Source organism: Pagrus pagrus (assembly GCF_965226575.1).
Source record: "Pagrus pagrus genome assembly, chromosome: 24".
Lineage (NCBI taxonomy): Eukaryota > Metazoa > Chordata > Actinopteri > Spariformes > Sparidae > Pagrus > Pagrus pagrus.
The window spans coordinates 16,473,921-16,495,166 of record NC_140206.1 but is presented as its reverse complement, the minus strand read 5'-3'; the positions used below and the strand labels follow the sequence as shown (position 1 = coordinate 16,495,166).

The window sequence follows — 21,246 nt, the reverse complement described above, 5'->3', positions numbered from 1 at the left end:
TGAAGTGGAAATACGTGACTGAAGTACCTCAGGATTGTAGTCCCGTGTAGTACTCGAGTAAATGTACTTTCCTCCACTGTTACTGGTGTTTCTAGAACAGTGAGTCCAGTCGTGTCTCGCTGGTTAAACTGGTGTTCAGAGCAGACGACTCACTTCCAGTCTGATGGCTCCATGACACCATCTAGTGGACTGACAGTAGAAGTGCAGCATTCATGTGACACTGATATGAAGCAGCCAATCAGTGGAGGAGCAGCTGATGTTCTGACAGGAGACATGATGTAAAGGCTGATTTCCTGTTTTTTTTTTTAAGAGCTTTCTATATTTTTTGACTCCTTGAAAGATATAAGATCTAAAAAGACAGTGTCTGTACGAGTGTTTGTCAGTTTTCTCTCTTAATCAGACACCAGAAAATGATAATTGATTGATTGAATTTTTTTTTTTGACCTACTTATGGCCTTCCAGTTTTTGTACTAGTAACTAAGTTTTGTAACTAGTGAACACAGTGTTGGAGGCGGGGCCCCGTTCATTCCTATAAAAGCTGCTCAGTGACGCATGAAGCAAAAAACGCTCGACTTCCGGCCGGACTTCTTCCACAGTGGCTGTGTCCAAATTCAGGGGCTGCAGCCCACGAAGTGCACATTTGAAGGCCAATTACGTAACAACGCTGCGCGAAGGCTGTCCAAATTCAAAGGCTCCTTCAAACGCAGCCCACAAATGCAGCCTGGCCTTCCCTCTTCTCGGAGGACGCACCACTACTATCCTTCGCGGCCTCCCATATCCCAAGATTCTTTGCGCACCGCTGCTCAGTCCTGAAACAGAAGAAGAAGCAAGAGAAAATGGCGACATCAAGTGGCGCAGACATGACATTCAAATGTAAAGGTTTAATATGGAGAATGAGCAGAACACCGCCATCTAGTGTCTCGAGGTCGTAGTTGCAACAACAAAAAATAATTCCAGCAGTCGGGTTGCCATGTTCGTGATCGGTGAAACGTCATGTGACAGAGCCTGTGTTGGAAGTGTCTCCATCAAAACATAAACAAATGGAGTAAATGTAACTCGTTACTACCCACCTCTGCAGCCAGAACAGAGCTTCTTCGATTCTTTCTTTTGGTCAGTCCGAGTTCTCAGCGGTGACTACCCGTGAGTCCGGGTCCAGGCTTTAACACCTGCGGATCGGACTGGGTCGGGTCTTTACTCTGACACCAATGAAGCAGCTTGGAAACTGTTTAAACGGGCGATCGTGGGATTTGAGAGATGTTGTACATTCGCAATAACTTGTAGAAAATTTAAATAGACTGGTTTCTAATTGAGACCGCTTCAAACCTTGAGACAGACCCGGCCCAGTAGCCTACAGGAGACCGGGTCAGTCTGTTCCAGCCTGTTTGAACTCATCCCCTCCGGCAAATCGCACCATATTGCAGAGCAGTTTGACTGACAGTTAGCGTTAGCGTTAGCGTTAGCCGTTACAGCTAAGTAAACATGAAAGCTAGCTTACCAGATGGTAATCTAAATGATAGAGACTACTTTGTGTCTATTGGTAATTACACATCTGAAAGGATGAAAATGACAAGCGGAGTACCCCAGGGCTCCATTCTGGGGCCTCTACTATTCAACATTTACATGCTTCCTCTAACTCAGATAATGGAAAACAACAAAATATGTTACCATAGTTATGCAGATGACACACAAATTTACATAACCATCTCACCAGGGGACTACAATCCCATACAAACGCTAAGTAGATGCATTGAACAAATCAATGATTGGATGTGTCAGAGTTTTCTTCAGTTAAACAAAGATAAGACTGAAATAATTGTTTTTGGAGCCAAGGAAGAACGACTCACAGTCTCTGCTCAGCTTCAATCTATAATGTTGAAAACTGCAAACCAAGCCAGAAACCTCGGTGTAATAATGGACTCAGACCTGAACTTCAGCAACCACATTAAGTCAATTACAAAGTCGGCCTACTATCATCTTAAAAATATATCCAGGATAAAAGGACTTATGTCTCAGCAGGATTTAGAAAAACTTATCCATGCATTTATCTTCAGCAGACTCGACTACTGTAACGGTGTCTTTACAGGACTCTCTAAAAAATCCATCAGACAGCTGCAGCTGATTCAGAACGCTGCTGCTCGAGTCCTAACAAGAACCAAAAAAGTAGATCACATCACTCCAGTTCTCAGATCTTTACACTGGCTTCCTGTCAGTCAAAGAATAGATTTCAAAATCCTGTTGTTGGTTTATAAAGCACTGAATGGTTTCGGGCCAAAATACATTTCTGATCTGCTACCACGTTATGAACCATCCAGACCTCTGAGGTCATCAGGCTCAGGTCTGCTTTCAGTCCCTAGAGTCAAAACTAGACATGGAGAAGCAGCGTTCAGTTACTATGCGCCACACATCTGGAACAAACTCCCAGAAAACTGCAGGTCTGCTCCGACTCTCACCTCTTTTAAATCAAGGCTGAAGACCTTTCTGTTTGCCACAGCCTTTCACTGAAGCAATTTTAAGTCTTTGAACTGCACTGTGACTTTTATTTTTTCTCTATTTTAGCCTACTTTCCTATTTCTTAACTTGTTTTAATGTTTTGTTTTAATGTCTATTTCTTAACTTCTTTTAATGTTTTGTTTAAATGTCTATTTCTCAACTTGTTTTAATGTTTTGTTTTAATGTATCTTAAATGTTTTACTGTAATTGTATGCGCCTGTAAAGCACTTTGAGTTGCCCTGTGTCTGAATTGTGCTATACAAATAAACTTGCCTTGCCTTGCCTTGCCTTGCCTTACCAGTCGAGGAGAAACGTAGCCATTTCGGCGTTCGTTTTGAAGCCGTTAAACTCCTTCATTGCAGTCCATCGACTCCATGCTTGGCCTATGTTGACCCTCGACTTTGCCCTTCTTTGGTCACTCAGCTGCTGAGATAAATAACGCTGTCTTCTCTGAGGCTCCCAAACAGCTACATTAGCAAACTCCATCTCACCCAGTGCCAGCCTACAGTAGCTGCGCCGGAACAATAGACAACCCTGGCAACCCGCAATTTACAGCCACTATTGGCTGGTAAAATGCAAACAGAACGCATTGTCGAGCCCGTCAAAAAATTTAGAAATATTAATTCAGACTAAAAAAAATTTTTATGGAAAAGCAATACTTTCATTCTGTACCCCTCAAAACGCCCCGTGGATGTATTTTTTTTTTTTAAATATTGCTTTTAATAAAGATTCTACATATTCAACCTTTAATTAATGGGGTTTATACTCGGTTTTTAGTCATTTGAACATCCAACACCAGATATGTTAAACTTCAAGGGACTATAAAACCTCCAAATTTCAACTTTCAGTTAAAATACGTGACGCTGGTAATGCTATGGTAAATATAGTTGTTATTCACCAATGGGTTCATGTTTATTTTGTAATGTTAATGATTCAATTTAGATTTGACACATTTTGTCGTTAATTTTTGTACACACACAAATAAATGCACACGTTTGATAGATTTGAACCAAAACAGACTTTAATGCATCTCTTCATTCACAAGGGTAAGGGGCGGGAACATCTGGTGGCCAACCAGGAAATACTCCGAAGGCTAGACCGTCCCATTTAACAACGGTGGACGAGGCTATCAAAGACCTGTCCGAAGGACCCGGCCCTCGTGGACCACGAAGGCTTGGCCATTGAAGGCTGCAGCCCCTGAATTTGGACACAGCCTGCGTGTGGCCAAGGCAGCATGTGCAGTAGAGACTTCTGCCAACCGAACTGAACTTCCTGTTTAGCGCCCAGCTAACGTGAACGAAGATGAAATAATTTAATCGCGTGGCTCTTCTAGACTTTTTGAATGTTGTTGGACCAAATGGATCAAACTCTGACAGTAAACGGGTCATGTCTTAGAGGTTGTGACACTCAAACAAATGTATCCACCATCTTACAGCCCCTTTCTTTCACCATGTTAGCTTGTGAGGAAAAATCTTTTTGGGCCGCAGGGCATCACGTAACGATGTAGTTACACAGTTTAACCACTAAGAAAACTGTCGCTGTCAGTTCACTCCAGTCTTATGTAACTTCCTATTTAAAGTTTAGTTCCGGTTCTTCTGATCGAAATAAATGAAATGTGAGTGTTGAACATTAAAGGAGCTCAAAGTGAAGAAACACTTCAGCTGACTCCAGATCAGTGATACAGTCATATAACAGAGAGTTCCTGTCACTTCAGCTCACTGCAGCTCCATGACACCTTCTAGTGGACTAATGGCAGAAGTGCAGCAGCTGGTGGCAGCTTCCTCTGCTGTCCGGCTGCGTTGAGCTGACACTGATATGAAGCAGAACATCAGAGGAGGAGCAGCTGATCTCTGACAGGAGACATGATGTAAACCATGATCTCAGGTGATGTGCACATCACTGATCTGTGTTTCACATGTAAAGATTCAAATGTACAAATATTTTTATTAAATACCTTCAAAATGTTAAAAGAACATTAATTCTGGTAGATTTCTGCTGAAAAAAACCCTCCAAACTCACAAAGTATCTGCAGCACAGCAGAAGGATTTTATAACACAAGTTTTTACTTGAATGTTTCTTCATTACAACTTGTGAGTTGTGTGTGAGTTGTTGTGTAGTGACCTCATAGAAACTAATAGTCAGTTAAAGTGATGTTGCTCTTTAAAAGTCACTAAAGCTGCTTTGTTGAACCAAAGTAACTACAACTGAAGAAACAGTTCAACTGGCTCCAGATCAATGATACAGTGAGACGGATAACTTTATTAATCCCCAAAGGGAAATTAGGTTATCGTAGCAGAGCATACATTCAAATACAAATACAATCAAAATACAAGGACAATTATAGAACAATAAAATACTATAAACAATAAAATGCTTAAGAAGCTATAAAATAAAATAAGATAAGAGGCAATAAAATAAAATACTGAGCTAGAGGAGTAAAGGTAAGTGGAACATTAGGTGTGAGAGGATAAGGGGCAGTATTTACAGTAATAATACTTTCAGATTATTTGTGTGTTATAAAGTCTGATGGCAGCAGGTAGGAATGATTTCCTGTGCCATTCCTTTAGGCAGCAGGTTGAAGGAGTCTGTTGCTTGTCCAGAGTTTTGTGGAGGAGGTGAGACATTGTCCGTGATAGCCAGCAGTTCTGCCAGCATCCTGTCCTCCACCACCTTTCATGTTTTCATCCTTCTTGTACAGTGTTTGGTGTCATAAGATGACAGCTTCATTTCAAGACGTAACAGCTGGTGCAACAGAAGCTGATGGAACATGGAACAGATGTTCAGCCATTCACATCTGGGGACAGAAGGACGTGTAAGCAGAGCACACTTCAGAGTTACATTAAGTCCAGCCCACGGAGCAGCAGCAGGAGCTCTGACTGGCCAGACTCTGCTGCTGTGTCGGCCAATCATAACTCCTGTTGCTGCTCTGATACATTTCTTTTCCTTCAGGTTGATAATGCTGCCTGACCTTACCAGTGAGCCGCGATGACAAAAGTGAACCTTTTAAAAACGCTAAAGCATTTAACAGAAGAGCAATTTAAGGAGTAGGCATCTGGAGCAGCCTGGACTCCTGGATGGTTACAGATCCATCGCAGCTGCCGACCTGGAGAAGGCAACAAGATGTATAACAGTGGACCTGATGGTGAACAACTATGAACTTCATGGAGCTCTGAAGGTGACCAAGCAGGTTTTACAGGAGATACCCAGGAATGACCTGCTGCAGAACCTGCCAGAAACCAGCTCAGGATCAGAAGGTCAGTCAGTTTTATATTTGTTGTATTTTCAGAAAAAAGGCAGCCATCATTAGCAGAGTGATGCTTACAAATTACTGACCGACTGTGAGGAGTATTTGTACGTCAGTAAACTGAACTCTATGTTAAAGTGCAGTAGATGTTTATGATTCGTCACATTTCAGTGATTTATCAATAGGACTTGAAATGTTTCTGTGCTACAGATGTGCTCACTTGTCTTTATAGTTGATCTCAGTCTTTATTATTTCATAGTTTGAATGATTTTATTCAGACTTTTCAACAACCACAGTCCAGAATAATTTGATCTAAACATGGAGATGAATCGGTGGAGATCACACTCTAACTTATCAACTATCCAAGAATATACTATGTAACCTACAGTACGTAACACAGGCACATTTAAAAAAACAAATATGAAGTTAAACTGAAACAATATCACACAATGTGTCTTTCTCTCTCAGTGTCAGTGGATGTGAAAGATGCTGGAGGAGCTTCAGAGAGCAGAGGAGCGTCCTCCTCTCAGACTGAAGGCAAAGCTGCTGTTTTCTCTGGTTTGTATGGAAGCCCTGAAAGACCAAGTGTAGTTTGACTCAATTATAACTGAGTGAAAGCAAAGATAGAAAAACTTCATCAACCAAAGTTTATCTTTGACATTGGTCTATAACTGTGTGAAAGGGCTGGTCAAGACTTTTCTTTAAAGGTGTCTGAACACTGGCCTTTTTCTGAACAGCCAGTTATTGAACCACCACTGAGAGAGTAGTTAATAGTAGAGAACACAGCGGGACGAGAAACAGGATCGACTGATTTTATTGATCTTGTAGGATCTGTCACCGGACTAGAGGAGACAATCATATGAGCTACAGCAGAGGCTTCAAAGTGAGAGGTGGATCTTCTCAGGGAGGCTCTGAACAGTTTGAGGAGAGGCTCAGTGAATGGAGGTGAAACATATGACGGTAGTTATTGTCTTAGTTATCAAAAGGACTTCACAAAGAATATGATAAATCTGTGTGACTTGGTTAAAGAGAGTTCAGAGTTACAGTCGTTTGGGGGTTTCAGTTACTGCTTTCTCACTTTGCTGTCTATTTGGTGATGTTTGAATTCATGCCAGACAACATAAATAATAACAGGATATTTTTGCTCACTTGTTGAATGTCTCTTGAATTGAATAACATGATGATGTCATAGACATCCAGGAATTAAGCCAAACTAAGCAGGGGTGTCCTGGCTTTGTGTGAGGGGAGGCCCACAGACTGAGACTGTAAAACCTCTGAGCTACAGTAATTTAAAGGATCTGCAGGCCGAACACATTCAATGCAATAAACTGTAGTGTCTCCTTTAAGTGAATGAACAAATAATATAAGAAGAGTAAAGATGTTCAGAGTTCCAACACATCTCAACATCAACCCAACTCTTTGTTTACCCGCTCTGTGATCCCAAACATACGAGTCAAGTTATAACAACTGATGACATCATAGATTCTATACAGTTTAGCTGTGGATTAACCAAATGTACAAACTGAAAGTGGCCAAACAAAAAATATTTTGGGTTAGCACAACTTGGATCCAGGTAGAGAGGGAGAGATTATGGATGAGCAGCAGACTTGAAAAGGTGAGGAGAAGAAGCAGTGCTGGAGTCAGGACAGGCAGGATTAAAAGAAGACAGACAGCTAAGCTGACACTTTATTTTTACTGACACATATCCAAAGGACACAGCTAGCTTACCGGTAGCGTGCAACTGCACTTCATGCATGTGTAGAGTCAGAGGCAGCAGCCTTCTCAGCTGTCAGAAGTTTGTTCAGATAAAGTCAGTATAAATACAAAACTGTCTCATCCCGACAGACGAACTGCCGACCCTGATGATCTTTGTTGTGTGTTCATTCAGGAAGTCATTCTGGAGTTTGTCAGCGTAAACTTAAATCTAACCTTCAGAAGAAGTTCCAGTGTGTGTTTGAGGGGATCGCTAAAGCAGGAAACCCAACCCTTCTGAATGAGATCTACACAGAGCTCTACATCACAGAGGGAGGGACTGCAGAGGTCAATGATGAACATGAGGTCAGACAGATTGAAGCAGCATCGAGGAAACCAGACAGACCAGAAACAACAGTCAGACAAGAAGACATCTTTAAAGCCTCACCTGGAAGAGATGAACCAATCAGAACAGTGATGACAAAGGGAGTGGCTGGCATCGGGAAAACAGTCTTAACACAGAAGGTCACTCTGGACTGGGCTGAAGACAAAACCAACCAGGACATACAGTTCACATTTCCATTCACCTTCAGAGAGCTGAATGTGCTGAAAGAGAAAAAGTTCAGCTTGGTGGGACTTGTTCATCACTTCTTCACTGAAACCAAAGAAATCTGCAGCTTTGAAGAGTTCCAGGTTGTGTTCATCTTTGACGGTCTGGATGAGTGTCGACCTCCTCTGGACTTCCACAACACTGAGATCCTGACTGATGTTACAGAGTCCACCTCAGTGGATGTGCTGCTGACAAACCTCATCAGGGGGAAACTGCTTCCCTCTGCTCACCTCTGGATAACCACACGACCTGCAGCAGCCAATCAGATCCCTCCTGACTGTGTTGACATGGTGACAGAGGTCAGAGGGTTCACTGACCCACAGAAGGAGGAGTACTTCAGGAAGAGATTCAGAGATGAGGAGCAGGCCGGCAGAATCATCTCCCACATCAAGACATCACGAAGCCTCCATATCATGTGCCACATCCCAGTCTTCTGCTGGATCACTGCTACAGTTCTGGAGAAAGTGTTGAAGACCAGAGAGGGAGGAGAGCTGCCCAAGACTCTGACTGAGATGTACATCCACTTCCTGGTGGTTCAGGCCAAACGGAAGAATGTCAAGTATGATGGAGGAGCTGAGACAAATCAACACTGGACTCCAGACAGCAGGAAGATGATTGAGTCTCTGGGAAAACTGGCTTTTGTGCAGCTGCGGAAAGGAAACCTAATCTTCTATGAATCAGACCTGACAGAGTGTGGCATCGATATCACAGCAGCTTCAAAGTACTCAGGAGTGTTCACACAGATCTTTAAAGAGGAGAGTGGACTGTACCAGGACAAGATGTTCTGCTTCGTCCATCTGAGTGTTCAGGAGTTTCTGGCTGCTCTTCATGTCCATCTGACATTCATCAACACTGGTGTCAATCTGCTGGCAACAGAACAAACAACATCTCAGATATCTAACAGAAGAAAAGACTTCTACCAGAGTGCTGTGGACGAGGCCTTACAGAGTTCAAATGGACACCTGGACTTGTTCCTCCGCTTCCTCCTGGGTCTTTCACTGCAGACCAATCAGAATCTCCTCCGAGGTCTGCAGACACAGACAGGAAGTAGCTCACAGACCAATCAGGAAACAGTCAGTTACATCAAGAAGAAGTTTGAAGAGACTCTGCCTGCAGAGAGAAGTATCAATCTGTTCCACTGTCTGAATGAACTGAATGACAGTTCTCTCGTGGAGTGGATCCAACATCACCTGATGTCAGGACATCTGTCCATGTATACACTGTCTCCTGCTCAGTGGTCAGCTCTGGTCTTCATCTTACTGTCATCAGAAGAAGATCTGGCTGTGTTTGACCTGAAGAAATACTTTGCTTCAGAGGAGGCTCTTCTGAGGCTGCTGCCAGTGGTCAAAGCCTCCAACAAAGCTCTGTAAGTGTGAAGAAGTTTTTTCAGAATGCAGTTAATGTGCTGTTATTGACCCAAATAGAAATAATTTTCTTGTTCTGCTCATTATTCTTCATCCAGACTGAGTGGATGTAACCTCTCAGAGAGAAGCTGTGAAGCTCTGTCCTCAGTTCTCAGCTCCCAGTCCTCTAGTCTGAGAGAGCTGGACCTGAGTATCAACGACCTGCAGGATTCAGGAGTGAAGCAGCTGTCTGTTGGACTGGAGAGTCCACACTGCAATCTGGAAAGTTTGAGGTCAGATCATGTTACTGTTTGTTGTGAAATCATTTATGTATTTCTGGTAGATTTTTTTGATATCAAACTTGTTTTCTTTCAATGTACCTTTCATTAATTCAGCTCCTGCGCAGCATGACCAAGGCGGATGGAGAACCTCATTTATGTTTGATATCATATGACTTTGATAACTGGATGTCTGTTTGTTCTCGATTGAATTTTGATTCATTGTCATGCTGACAACATACTTAGAACTGAACAGCAGTGGATCAAGAGATTATATATACCAGTCATTCCCAGAGAGGATTTTATTTGGGTTGCCAAATATATTTACAGACTTTCGTTCATAGTCTTTAATTTAAGATCTCTATCTGCAGTACACCTTTGAGCCACATGGGGGAGCTTGTTGGTATCCAGTGCTTGATTTGTAAATCAAGCGGGTCTCAAGGTCTCGATCACAGAGACAGTCCTACTCTGGTGGGTCCATCCTGTGGACTGCTACAATGGTGGGGAGAAATGGACTTTAGGCCCAGTGTTTTATTTACAACCACAAAAAGCAGCAGGTCAAGAAACCCTATGAAGTGACATGTTCCATCTGTCTGTCTATCAGTCCATCTCTGCTCCATCTCAGTGAGATGGACAGCGTCACACTGAGACACACATCATGATTGAGTTCATCATTTCACTGATTCACAGCAGAACGCCCACTTGCTTGTAGGACTTACAGTGATCATGTGCCAAAATATTTAGACATATAGACACATTTAGATTCATCTCTTTGAAATGGCTGGTGTATTGAAGACAATATAAGTGGACGTGGATAATAGTTTGGAATGTTAATTTATTTACAGATCTGCTCTTTTCAAGTTTATTAGGCCTATTGTGAATTGGGTCGCAGTGTTATCATTTTTAAAAAGTGGAACCACCTGGGGTGCTCCTGCAGCTCAGTTGGTAGAGCATGTGTTCCATGTACATAGGCTTTGTCTTCACTGCATCGGCCCAGGTTTCTGTGAGCTGTCCTATATAAATAATCCTCCTAATGTAAAGCCATGAAAAGGCTGATAAATACTTTTTTTTTTTTAATGGGTCACTGCAAGAAATTTTTTTGGAAAACCTGATACTGTATCACCAAAACTCAACATTTACCATGTTATCTGTCTTCTTTTTTTTCTCTCCAGACTAAGTGTCTGTAACCTCTCAGAGAGAAGCTGTGAAGCTCTGTCCTCAGTTCTCAGCTCCCAGTCCTCTAGTCTGAGAGAGCTGGACCTGAGTAACAACGACCTGCAGGATTCAGGAGTGAAGCAGCTGTTTCCTGGACTGGAGAGTCCACACTGCAATCTGGAAAGTTTGAGGTCAGATCATGTTACTGTTTGTTGTGAAATCATTTATGTATTTCTATAAACCACAACCACAAAAAGCAGCAGGTCAAGAAACCCTATGAAGTGACATGTTCCATCTGTCTGTCTATCAGTCCATATCTGCTCCATTCAGTGAGATGGACAGCGTCATACTGAGACACATCCTGATTGAGTTCATCATTTCACTGATTCACAGATAAAACACCCACTTGCTTGTAGGACTTACAGTGACCATGTGCCAAAATATTTAGGCACTAAGAAGCATTGAACCACATTCCAGCATAGTTTATGTGACATACACAAAACTCACAGCTTCAGGAGACACTGAGTGACCTGACTGCTCTGTCTCTCTTTGAAAACTGCATTTATTTGATCTCATTCATAATGTATTTGTCACATATATGTTTTTAGTGAATACAGTAGTTATTTAATAAAGTATCTCTTTGAAATGGCTGGTGTATTGAAGACAATATTAGTGGACGTGGATAAATAGTTTGGAGTGTTAATTTATGCACAGATCTGCTCTTTTCAAGTTTATTAGACCTATTGTGAATTGGGTCGCAATGTTATCATTGTTAAATGTGGGACCCCCTGGGGTGCTCCTGTAGCTCAGTTGGTAGAGCATGCGTCCCATGTACAGAGGCTTTGTCCTCACTGCAGCGGCCCAGGTTTCAAGTTCGACCTCTGGTCCTTTGCTGCGTGTCATCCCCCCTCTCTCATCCCCATTTCCTGTCATGTTTTTGAGCTGTCATAAATAAATAATCCTCCTAATATAAAGACATGAAAAAGGCCAAATACTAAGTTTGGGAAACCTGATACTGTATCACCAAAACTCAACATTTACCATGTTATCTGTCTTCTTTTTTTTCTCTCCAGACTGAGTGACTGTGACCTCTCAGAGAGAAGCTGTGAAGCTCTGTCCTCAGTTCTCAGCTCCCAGTCCTCTAGTCTGAGAGAGCTGGACCTGAGTAAACAACGACCTGTAGGATTCAGGAGTGAAGCAGCTGTCTGTTGGACTGGAGAGTCCACAATGTGGACTGGAAACTCTCAGGTCAGGATTCATTACTTTATTTCATTATTTCATGTAACTTTACAATTGGAGCAGGTCTTGATCATACTCTTAATATAATTCAATATATTTAAGATATTTAAGAGACCCAACATTTCCCCTATGAACAATGACTTGACACAGTGCCAAGAAGAAAAATGCCTTTTAACAGGCAGAAACTAGGGGTGTCAACATCTAGACGTGTAAACAGGTACACGGATAATAGATCATAACCGTTTAGAAAAATCAATAACCGTTTACACGTCATTCTTCCTCCTCCTCGTTTATTTCTCACCAATATATAGGCCTATAGTATATTTAGGGGTAGTAATGTTGCCTGAAAGCTTCAGATAATAACATTAACTAACTATACAATTAAATGTTCCCACTAGTGCAGTTATCCGCATACATAATCGATGCATGGGGCACAATGTTACGTTGATATATAAAAAAAACCCGCGGCCACAGCCATTTGTGTTTTTCAGACCAGCAAGCGCACTTAAAGGCAAGACAGCTGCTGTGTAGAATAGGCTGCGAGGACTTGAGAAGAGCGCGGCGTTCATCATCTTCTCCATGCACAAATGTCTTCCTGCTGAAAACAAAAACTGTTAATGGCTTGTTATTTTAGCCTTTATTGTTACGTGTTGTTGTACATTATAATATTGGTTGGTGTTCCGTGTCGGCTTTTTACGACCTGACCACATATCCTCGCGTCTAAAGAGGAGGAAAAAAACTTTTTTTTCCCGACAGTTTCAGTGAATAATTGTGAGATTCCCCCTCTACTTTTTTAGCTTTGTGGATTTAAGGTGAAGCTTTTTCCTCTCACTTCAGCATACTTTGGCTTCTTCTTTAGTTTCTTTCTATCGCCAATTCCAGATTACTTTCACTATGAGACTTTAATGGGATTAGGAGGCGGTTGAATGGAGACAGAACCCTCTAGTGGTTATGTAGCGCAACTGCGATAGAAAGAGATCATAAATCTCCAACGTGTAACCGGGTACACGTCGGTTAGAAGCCCCGTGTACACGTGTAGAAAAACTTGTAAACGTTGACACCCCTAGCAGAAACCTCGAGCAGAACTGGACTTAGTGGTGGGCCGCCATCTGTCTCAACTGGTTGGGTTGAGAGAGAGAGAGAGAGACAGAAGCCCCATTCACACTGCCTTTTCAAGGCGGGAATCTTGTGCTGATATTCCACCTCGCTGTAGAATAGAATAGATGTTTATCGTCATTGTTTCAAAAACAACGCAACACAGAGAGCAGCTCTTAGTTTGACAAATAAATATAAACAAATATAACAAAATAGATAAAAATAGTAAAATATATACAACAAGATAAATAGACACAAGATTCAAGTATGTAGGTAATATGTACACAAAGGGAGTATGTGTGTGAGGGGTGGTAGTGGAGGGTTATTGCACTGGTGTGAAGTCTTAAGAGAGTGAGGGTTGAAGGGGAGGGAGGGTGGTATCGGCAAGATACAATTACACAAGATTCCTGCCTTTTCAAGAATCTTTCCAAGTTACAAAGGTGGAATGGGGGGACAGTTTCATTCCACCTCTGATCCTCCAACAGAGGTAGTAACAGCCAAAACACAGGCGAGACGACCTGTGTGGACAGGAGTGTGATGTTCTGATAGTGTTCACAGTCTGACAACTTAACAGATCCTTCACTCATCAAAGTAACGATACAAAACCAATGACACCAGTAATCTATTTATACATTTATATTATTTTTATATATATGGATTAAACTTCTCTGTCGCTGTGACGGATTTCCGTCATTCAAACTTAACAGAGGTGACTTATGAGATCAATGTAGATCGCAGAACTGTTGGCTGATTTTTATTGACAGATTGTCACACTCTACAGCCAGTGGTATCGTTTACAGCGTGTGAGCGCCTGACCAATGACAGTGTAGTGACCCACACAGGGCGGGATCTCAACATGGAGCGGCGTTTAGCTGCCAAGGACTCATCGCGCTGCTACGTTATCAATTTAGTCAGCACGTGAGGACTCGTCTGACACGGAGAGTTTCCTGTTGTGTGCTACATGTGTGAAATAACAACTATAGTCTGGACTTTGTCTGCAGTGTATCTGTGTAAACGGCTTCATTAGGCGTCTCTCCCTCCCCTCTGGCACGGTGAGTTACCATGGTTACAGGACCGCCCTGAAACTTTATAATGATCAATAAGAAGTTTTTGGTTAGTTTGACTGTACAGAATCATGAATGTTGCCTGATTGTAGCTCAATGCTGAAATCTTGTATTATAACATATAGAACAAAGCCTCAGAGCTTCTTAGATTATTAACAGTATGTTAGTGATGACAGAAAGGTGATAACTCGCCATCAGAAGTTGCTGCTTGTATGATGTATTTTTCTGTTAAACGATAAGAGTCTCACTTTAAACAATATTAACAATAATAATAATAATTAATGATAATGATGATGAGAAGAAGTAGAAAAATAGCGTACTGAAAAGTTCTGTAGATGGTTGATTATTTGAAAGAGTAAAACTTGAGAGAAGCTTGGCAAAAAAAAAAGGCACAGATTGATTTCATAGATTGAAAATTACATTGAAAAGACAAAAACATTTGAAGTGTGAATAGAACAGCTGTTCAGATCATCCTCCTGTAAAACACTGTTGGTCAAATATTTAAACTTGATGTCTGCATTAGAGAACATGGTGTGGGGTGAGGCTGTAAATCTTATCTCATTTTTTTTAGCACGTGTCAAGTAAAATGCCCTGTAACATGTTTCACAAATTATAAATTGGGAATATGACTTGGCTACAGCTCAAAAAAACGAGATTTTTTTTTTTGCTTTAATACATGTATATATGTATATATTTACAAAATGTGGGTCTGTCAGTTTATTCTACACTTTAGTCCCGATTTATTAATCTCAACAACCATTGGATGGATTGTCATGAGGTTTGGTTCAGACATTCATGCTCCCCTCAGGATGAACTGTAATTACTTTGGTGATCCTCCATCATCAGGTCATCATTTTAATCTGTACAATATGTTGGTTCATGACCAAATATTTGCAAAACTAATGGCATTTCCATCAGCTTCAGTTATACTCTGTTTAGTGCTGATTAGTAAATTAGTGAAAACTAAGATGATGAATATAATAAACATTAAACCCTTAAACACAGATGTGCACTGAATCATCAGGACCCTCAGCTGATCTGTGATGTGTGTTGTTTTGTGTGTCTGCAGGCTGTCAGGCTGTCTGATCACAGAGGAAGGCTGTACTTCTCTGGCCTCAGCTCTGGACTCCAACCCCTCCCATCTGAGAGAGCTGGACCTGAGCTACAATCATCCAGGAGACTCAGGAGTGAAGCTGCTGTCTGCTCGACTGGAGGATCCAGGCTGGAGACTGGACACTCTCAGGTATGAAGAGTCCTGCTGCAGCCACAGACAGTCAGTGTGAGACTCTGTATCTCCACTGTAGATGGTTCAGTGTCGGGAGGTCTGCTTCGTTTACTCCACCTCCAGTTGTTCAGTTCAGTTCAGGAGAAAAGGCAGCATGACACGAAGCGTAGAGTTACAAGTGAAGAGAGGAAGATGAGAAGAAGAGATGGAGATCAGCGACCAGGAGAGTCTTGGCACAAACACTAAAGTTACACCTCTTTTTTCAGACTAGTTTAGTGCCTGTTCAAAATGTGCCTGTTTGATTTGTTGGCCTCTGGTTTTGCTGCTTGATGAACCGTCATCCAAACTACTTCACACTCCACACTGATTGCAGAGGGTTATCAAAACATTAACATTAAATCTAATTTCCACAACGTCACTGCTGTGTTATGATATTAATAATAACAATAGACCCTCTGTGTCAGATGTCTGATCAGAAAATACTGAACCTCAAATTCAAAAGATTTCTGTGACACATGAATGAATTTAATCACTGAATGTCATAGAAACTCTTTCCCTGAACTGGAGAATCAGTGTTTCTGCCAAAGTGCTTGACTTTGAACTTAAAATGTTTCTGACATGGATCTTTATCAACACTGGAATAACTGCATCCTAGATCATCACTGACAGTGTATCTGTGCCTCAGTGTGAAACATTTACAGACTGTAACAACTGTCTGTGGCGTCAGTTTAAAGTGAACAGAAGATATAAAACAGTCCAATAACAACGTTAGATGACACAAGGTGGAACATTCCCGTCACATCACCATAACAGCAGCAGTGCATAGATGAATTTAAGATGGGTCAGTGGTGCCGGAAACTGCTGCTCCAGCTGAGTTTGGGCTGTTTTGGGTAGTTCTCATTATAACAGCCTGCAGGGGCAGGAAAGCTTCAGTGTTTTGCACCGTCAGCAAAATCAAATGACCAAAGAAAAGAAAACATTCAGTGATCAATCATCTGCTCCATTGATTAACATGATATGTGACCTGTGCAGAGCCGATGTAGGATGGATGTTGGAGGGAAGCAGAGATCATCTGAGAGTGATAAAAAAGAGAGTAGTTTTTTTAAACGGTCATCTCGGGACACATGTTGATTTATTACGTATAAATTGTATTTGTTTATTTGCACAGTAAAACAAAGCAGCAGAAACACAGCGAGAACAAAAAGCAGACTGTGCAGGTGAGATTCAAAAAAGCCCTGGAAGCTTCAAACAGGAATCTGACCTCAAAAGTTCTGACATCCAAATCCAAAAGTCCTGTAATATACAAACATGAGCACAAGCTGACATTGGATCAGACAGCAAGCGTAAGGTAGCCCACAGGAAACAGCAGCAACATCCAATAAAATAAAGATGAAGTCATGAATCCAAAAAGAGGTTTGTGTGTGTCCTCACATGTTGTCGTCCTCTTTCACACACACCAACATCCTGTGGCTCTCTCAGTGTGTGAGGAGAGTGGCAGAGGTGAAGAGGTTCAGGAGAACAGGGAGAAGCAGGCCTGATGGACATATTGTGTTTCTGTGTATGAGAGTCATGTCATGTCCATGTCTGCATGCTGAAAGAGGATGTGCTGCTCTGACCCCCCTCCTCCTTTCAGGGTGGAGCCTGCTGGAGTCCGATGGTTGACACCAGGTCTGAGGAAGTGTGAGTGTGTTTTTACTTTGATTCAGCTTCACACTGTGACATCACTCATGTCATCACCACACTGATGATACATTAATAACTGCAGCTGTGTTGTGTCTTTTTCTCTCCATCAGATTCCTGTGAGCTCACAGTCGACACAAACACAGTCAGCAGAAACATCAAACTGTCTGAAAACAACAGGAAGATGACACGTGTGAGAGAGGATCAGTCATATCCTGATCATCCAGAGAGGTTTGAGACCTCCTTGTGGTCTCAGCTGCTGTGTAGAACTGGTCTGACTGGTCGCTGTTACTGAGAGGTCGAGTGGAGAGGAGAAGTTTCTATATCAGTGAGTTACAGAAGAATCAGCAGGAGAGGAGGCAGAGACTGTTTGTTTGGATGTAATGATCAGTCCTGGAGTCTGAGGTGCTTTAATGATGGTTGTTACTCTGTCAGACACAATAACAGACAAACATTCATCTCCTCCTCCTTCTCCTCCTCCTCCTCCTCCTCTGGTAGAGTAGCAGTGTATGTGGACTGTCCTGCTGGCACTCTGTCCTACATAATCTCCTCTGACTCACTGATCCACCTCCACACCTTCAGCACCACATTCACTGAACCTCTTTATCCTGGATTTGGGTTCTGGTCCAGTTCTGGTTCCTCAGTGTGTCTGTGTGGTGTTTAGTCTGCAGAGTCTCCTCCTGTCACAGAAACATTGTCAGTGCTGAACAGTTGAGTCTGTACAGGATCACAGTCACATCAATCTTTCAGCTTCTTGTAATAAATTCATCAGTGAACTTTGTACAAAATGATTCAAACTGATTTGTAAAGATTGATGGTTTCCTCGTCATCAATGATTCTGTTCTGCACATTAAAACTGAGACATCACTTCACTTTGTTCTGCACTTGTTGTATTTGACAGTCGTCAGCATGAAGCTGGTGACTCACAGAAGGACTTTAACAGGCAGCCGCTGTAAAGACTTTAAAACAGGCGTAACGTGCGTCTCCTTCTGGTCTGAGTCAGCAGTCGTGCAGCAGGATGTTGAACTAGCTACTTTCATAATGTTTCTGTGTGAGTGTTACGGCCTCCGTTCATAAAAGTCCGAGCTGAGGCTCAGAAGGGGCTGGAGGATGCAACATGTGAAGGACACCAGACACAAGGTTCATAGTTAACTCACAGCTTTTATTACATCATTCTAATTATTCCCAAAAGAAACCCAGGAACAAACAAAAAGGGGCTGAAAGGAACAAAAGATGGGAAGACGCCCAAGACTTCCCTTAATTTCCAGCAGTAAATATCACAGTATAGTGCTGTCAGATCACAGTCCAGTGCAAATGGAGCCAATGTAGCGCCCCAACGAACGTGGCATCTAGACCCCCAATTACTTTGAACATTTTAGAACATTTCTCAATAATCAGATTGACTTCTTTTTGGAAGTTAATGACACTAAGGATGTGTCAAGGGAGTCTTGTGGGAGTCTATGAAAGCCTATATTAGGGGACAAGTTATCTCCTATGTGGCACACATGAACAAGGAGTGGTCCAAACAACTTAAAGAGCTGGCTGGTAAAATTGCAGATATTGACAGACGCTATGCTCTTTTGCCTACGCCAGATCTTTATAAGGAGAAATTACTGTTGGAAACTGAATTCAATACACTTATGACATGGACAGCTGAAAAAAATATTTTTAAATCCAGACAGGTATATTATGAGCATGGAGATAAAGCGGGGAGGCTACTTGCACTTCAACTTAACAGCAGCCCAGAGTCATTAATGACCAATTTAAACAATATTATTCTACTCTATATCAGTCGCAGGTAGATATTAGTTAGTCGGAGATCTGCTCAGTTCTCGATTCTATGGATATCCTGAGACTTTCTCCGGATGCTCAGTCACTTGAGCAGCCATTGTCGCTTAAGGAAATAGCAAATGCCATCAAGTCGTCTGGAGAGAGTTTTACATTCTCTGCAAAACTCGCACCTGTCCTAAAATCAGTTTATGATGAATCATTGGCTAATGGAAAATTACCGCAAACACTTACCCAGGCCACAATTTCAGTTTTACTAACAAAAGATAAGGATCCTGTACAGTGTAGCTCCTACAGGCCAATAAGTCTTCTGTGCTGTGACTATAACATGTTAACTAAAACCCTTGCACAGCAATTAGACCATATTATTCCCACCAGTCTTTATTCCTGGATAAGATCAGATGGCAGGATTAAGAGTACATCCAGGGGTGAAACAAACCATAAAACTCTGCTTTATGCTGATGATCTGCTTTTGCAAATATCAGACCCAATCCAGAGCATGCCCTACCTTCTCCACCTGCTGCAAACATTCAGTAGTATATCTGGGTATAAAGTTAATTTATCAAAATCTTTATTATTTCCATTGAATAATCTGGCAAGACAGATCACTTAGAAAATGTGCCTTTTAAAATTGAAAATGACAAATGTACTTATCTGGGAATAGAAATAGCAGGTTCAATAAAGGCTATTTGTCAATACAATTACAGGTCTATTTTAGACCGTGTCAAAACTGATCTGGATCGATGGTCACAACTTCCATTCTCCCTGGCAGGACGGATAAATGCAGTGAAGAGAACTGTAATGCCCAGGTTTCTTTATTTATTTCAAATGAGCCTTATTTTGCCAGCTGGGTCGCTTTATTTCTTCGTTCATATGGAATAAGAAACCTGCATGTATAAAGAAGGCAAGCCTGGAGAGAGTTAAATCTGATGGTGGTCTGGGTTTACCTAATTTCTTATTTTACTATTGGGCAGCCAGTATTGTTAAGTTGACATACTGGATCACCATGTTCACGGATAAGGAGGGTCCGGTCTGGGCTGATGTGGAACTGAGAGCTTCACTCCCAGTTTCCCCGATTTCAATCTTAACTGCCACTAAATATCAAAGCACCTGAACTAAACTCTAATTTGGTGGTCCAAAATTCGATTAAGATCTGGGGCCAGTTCAGAAAACATTTTAATTTGACAAATATATGTAGTTTCTCTCCAATAATGTTTAATCATCTCTTTGCACCATCTCTAATAGATCAGGCATTTGCAGTTTGGCATAAAAGTGGCTGGTCTAGTTTCAAGATCTCTTCACCGATGATGGCTTTGCATCATTTAAATTTCTATGTGAAGGTCATAATTTACCAAAGTCTCATTACTTCAGATATCTTCAGGTTCGGAGTTCTGCCTCTAAAAACTTCCCAGGTTATCCATCTCCACCGCCTAAAGACTTACTGTATTCAGGCCTTAAAGTAAATCCACTTAAGAAAAGGAGCAATATCAAAAATATATGCATCAATTCTGAATAGTTGTCCTCGTACATGGGACAAAATCAAGGCGGCACGGGAGGGAGAAGTTGGAGAAGTTATACCAGAAGACACTTCGAAAAATACCATACAGCGTATACACACATCGTCTCTGTGTATCAGACATGGCTTGATTCAGTTTAAGGTTGTTCACAGATTGCATTATTCCAATGACAGATTGTCTAAATTGTACCCTTATATTGCACCAAACTGCCCTCGATGCCAAAAGGGCAGGTCAACACTCGAACAGGCAGCATCAGGATCAGGGTGACAGGACGCTGGAGAGCTAGGTGAACACTCGAGACAATCTGGCGAAGAACTGAGGGAAAAGATCTGTACAAATACTGAGGAGCTGATTAGCTGATGAGGAGCAGGTGAGTATGGGGGTAGGGCAGGCCAGGTGAATCAAACCAGCAGGTAATGCAGAGCAGGAGGGAGTGGCAGAGTCTGAAATGACATGAGAGTGGCTGTGTCCAAATTCAGGGGCTGCAGCCCACGAAGTGCGCATTTGAAGGCCAATTACGTCACAACGCTGCGCGAAGGCTGTCCAAATTCAGAGGCTCCTTCAAACGCAGCCCACAAATGCAGCCTGGCCTTCCCTCTTTTCGGAGGACGCACCGCTACTATCCTTCGCGGTCTCCCATATCCCAAGATCCTTTGCGCACCGCTACTCAGTCCCGAAACAGAAGAGGAAGCAAGAGAAAATGGCGACATCAAGTGGCGCAGACATGACATTTAAATTTAAGTAATGGGTTTATACTCGGTTTTTAGTCATGTAAACATCCAAAGCCAGATATGTTAAACTTCAAGGAACTATAAAACCTCCAAAT

General features: G+C 42.0%; 2 protein-coding genes across 2 annotated transcripts in view; both read left to right on the top strand.

The window, feature by feature from the left end:
* Positions 1-21,246, top strand: part of LOC311253568 (NACHT, LRR and PYD domains-containing protein 3-like) — a 379,521-nt gene that overhangs the window by 165,529 nt on the left and 192,746 nt on the right. The gene's annotated exons all lie outside the window — the stretch shown is intronic.
* The window catches only part of LOC311252941 (uncharacterized protein), a gene marked incomplete at both ends in the record, with an annotated part of 60,763 nt that overhangs the window by 17,120 nt on the left and 22,397 nt on the right, over positions 1-21,246 (top strand). The window contains 6 exons of the mRNA XM_084346605.1: positions 8,204-9,402; positions 9,499-9,672; positions 10,830-11,003; positions 15,280-15,453; positions 17,069-17,115; positions 17,229-17,245. Coding sequence (XP_084202731.1) covers positions 8,204-9,402; positions 9,499-9,672; positions 10,830-11,003; positions 15,280-15,453; positions 17,069-17,115; positions 17,229-17,245 — 1,785 coding nt within the window. The remainder of the gene's footprint in view (positions 1-8,203; positions 9,403-9,498; positions 9,673-10,829; positions 11,004-15,279; positions 15,454-17,068; positions 17,116-17,228; positions 17,246-21,246) is intronic.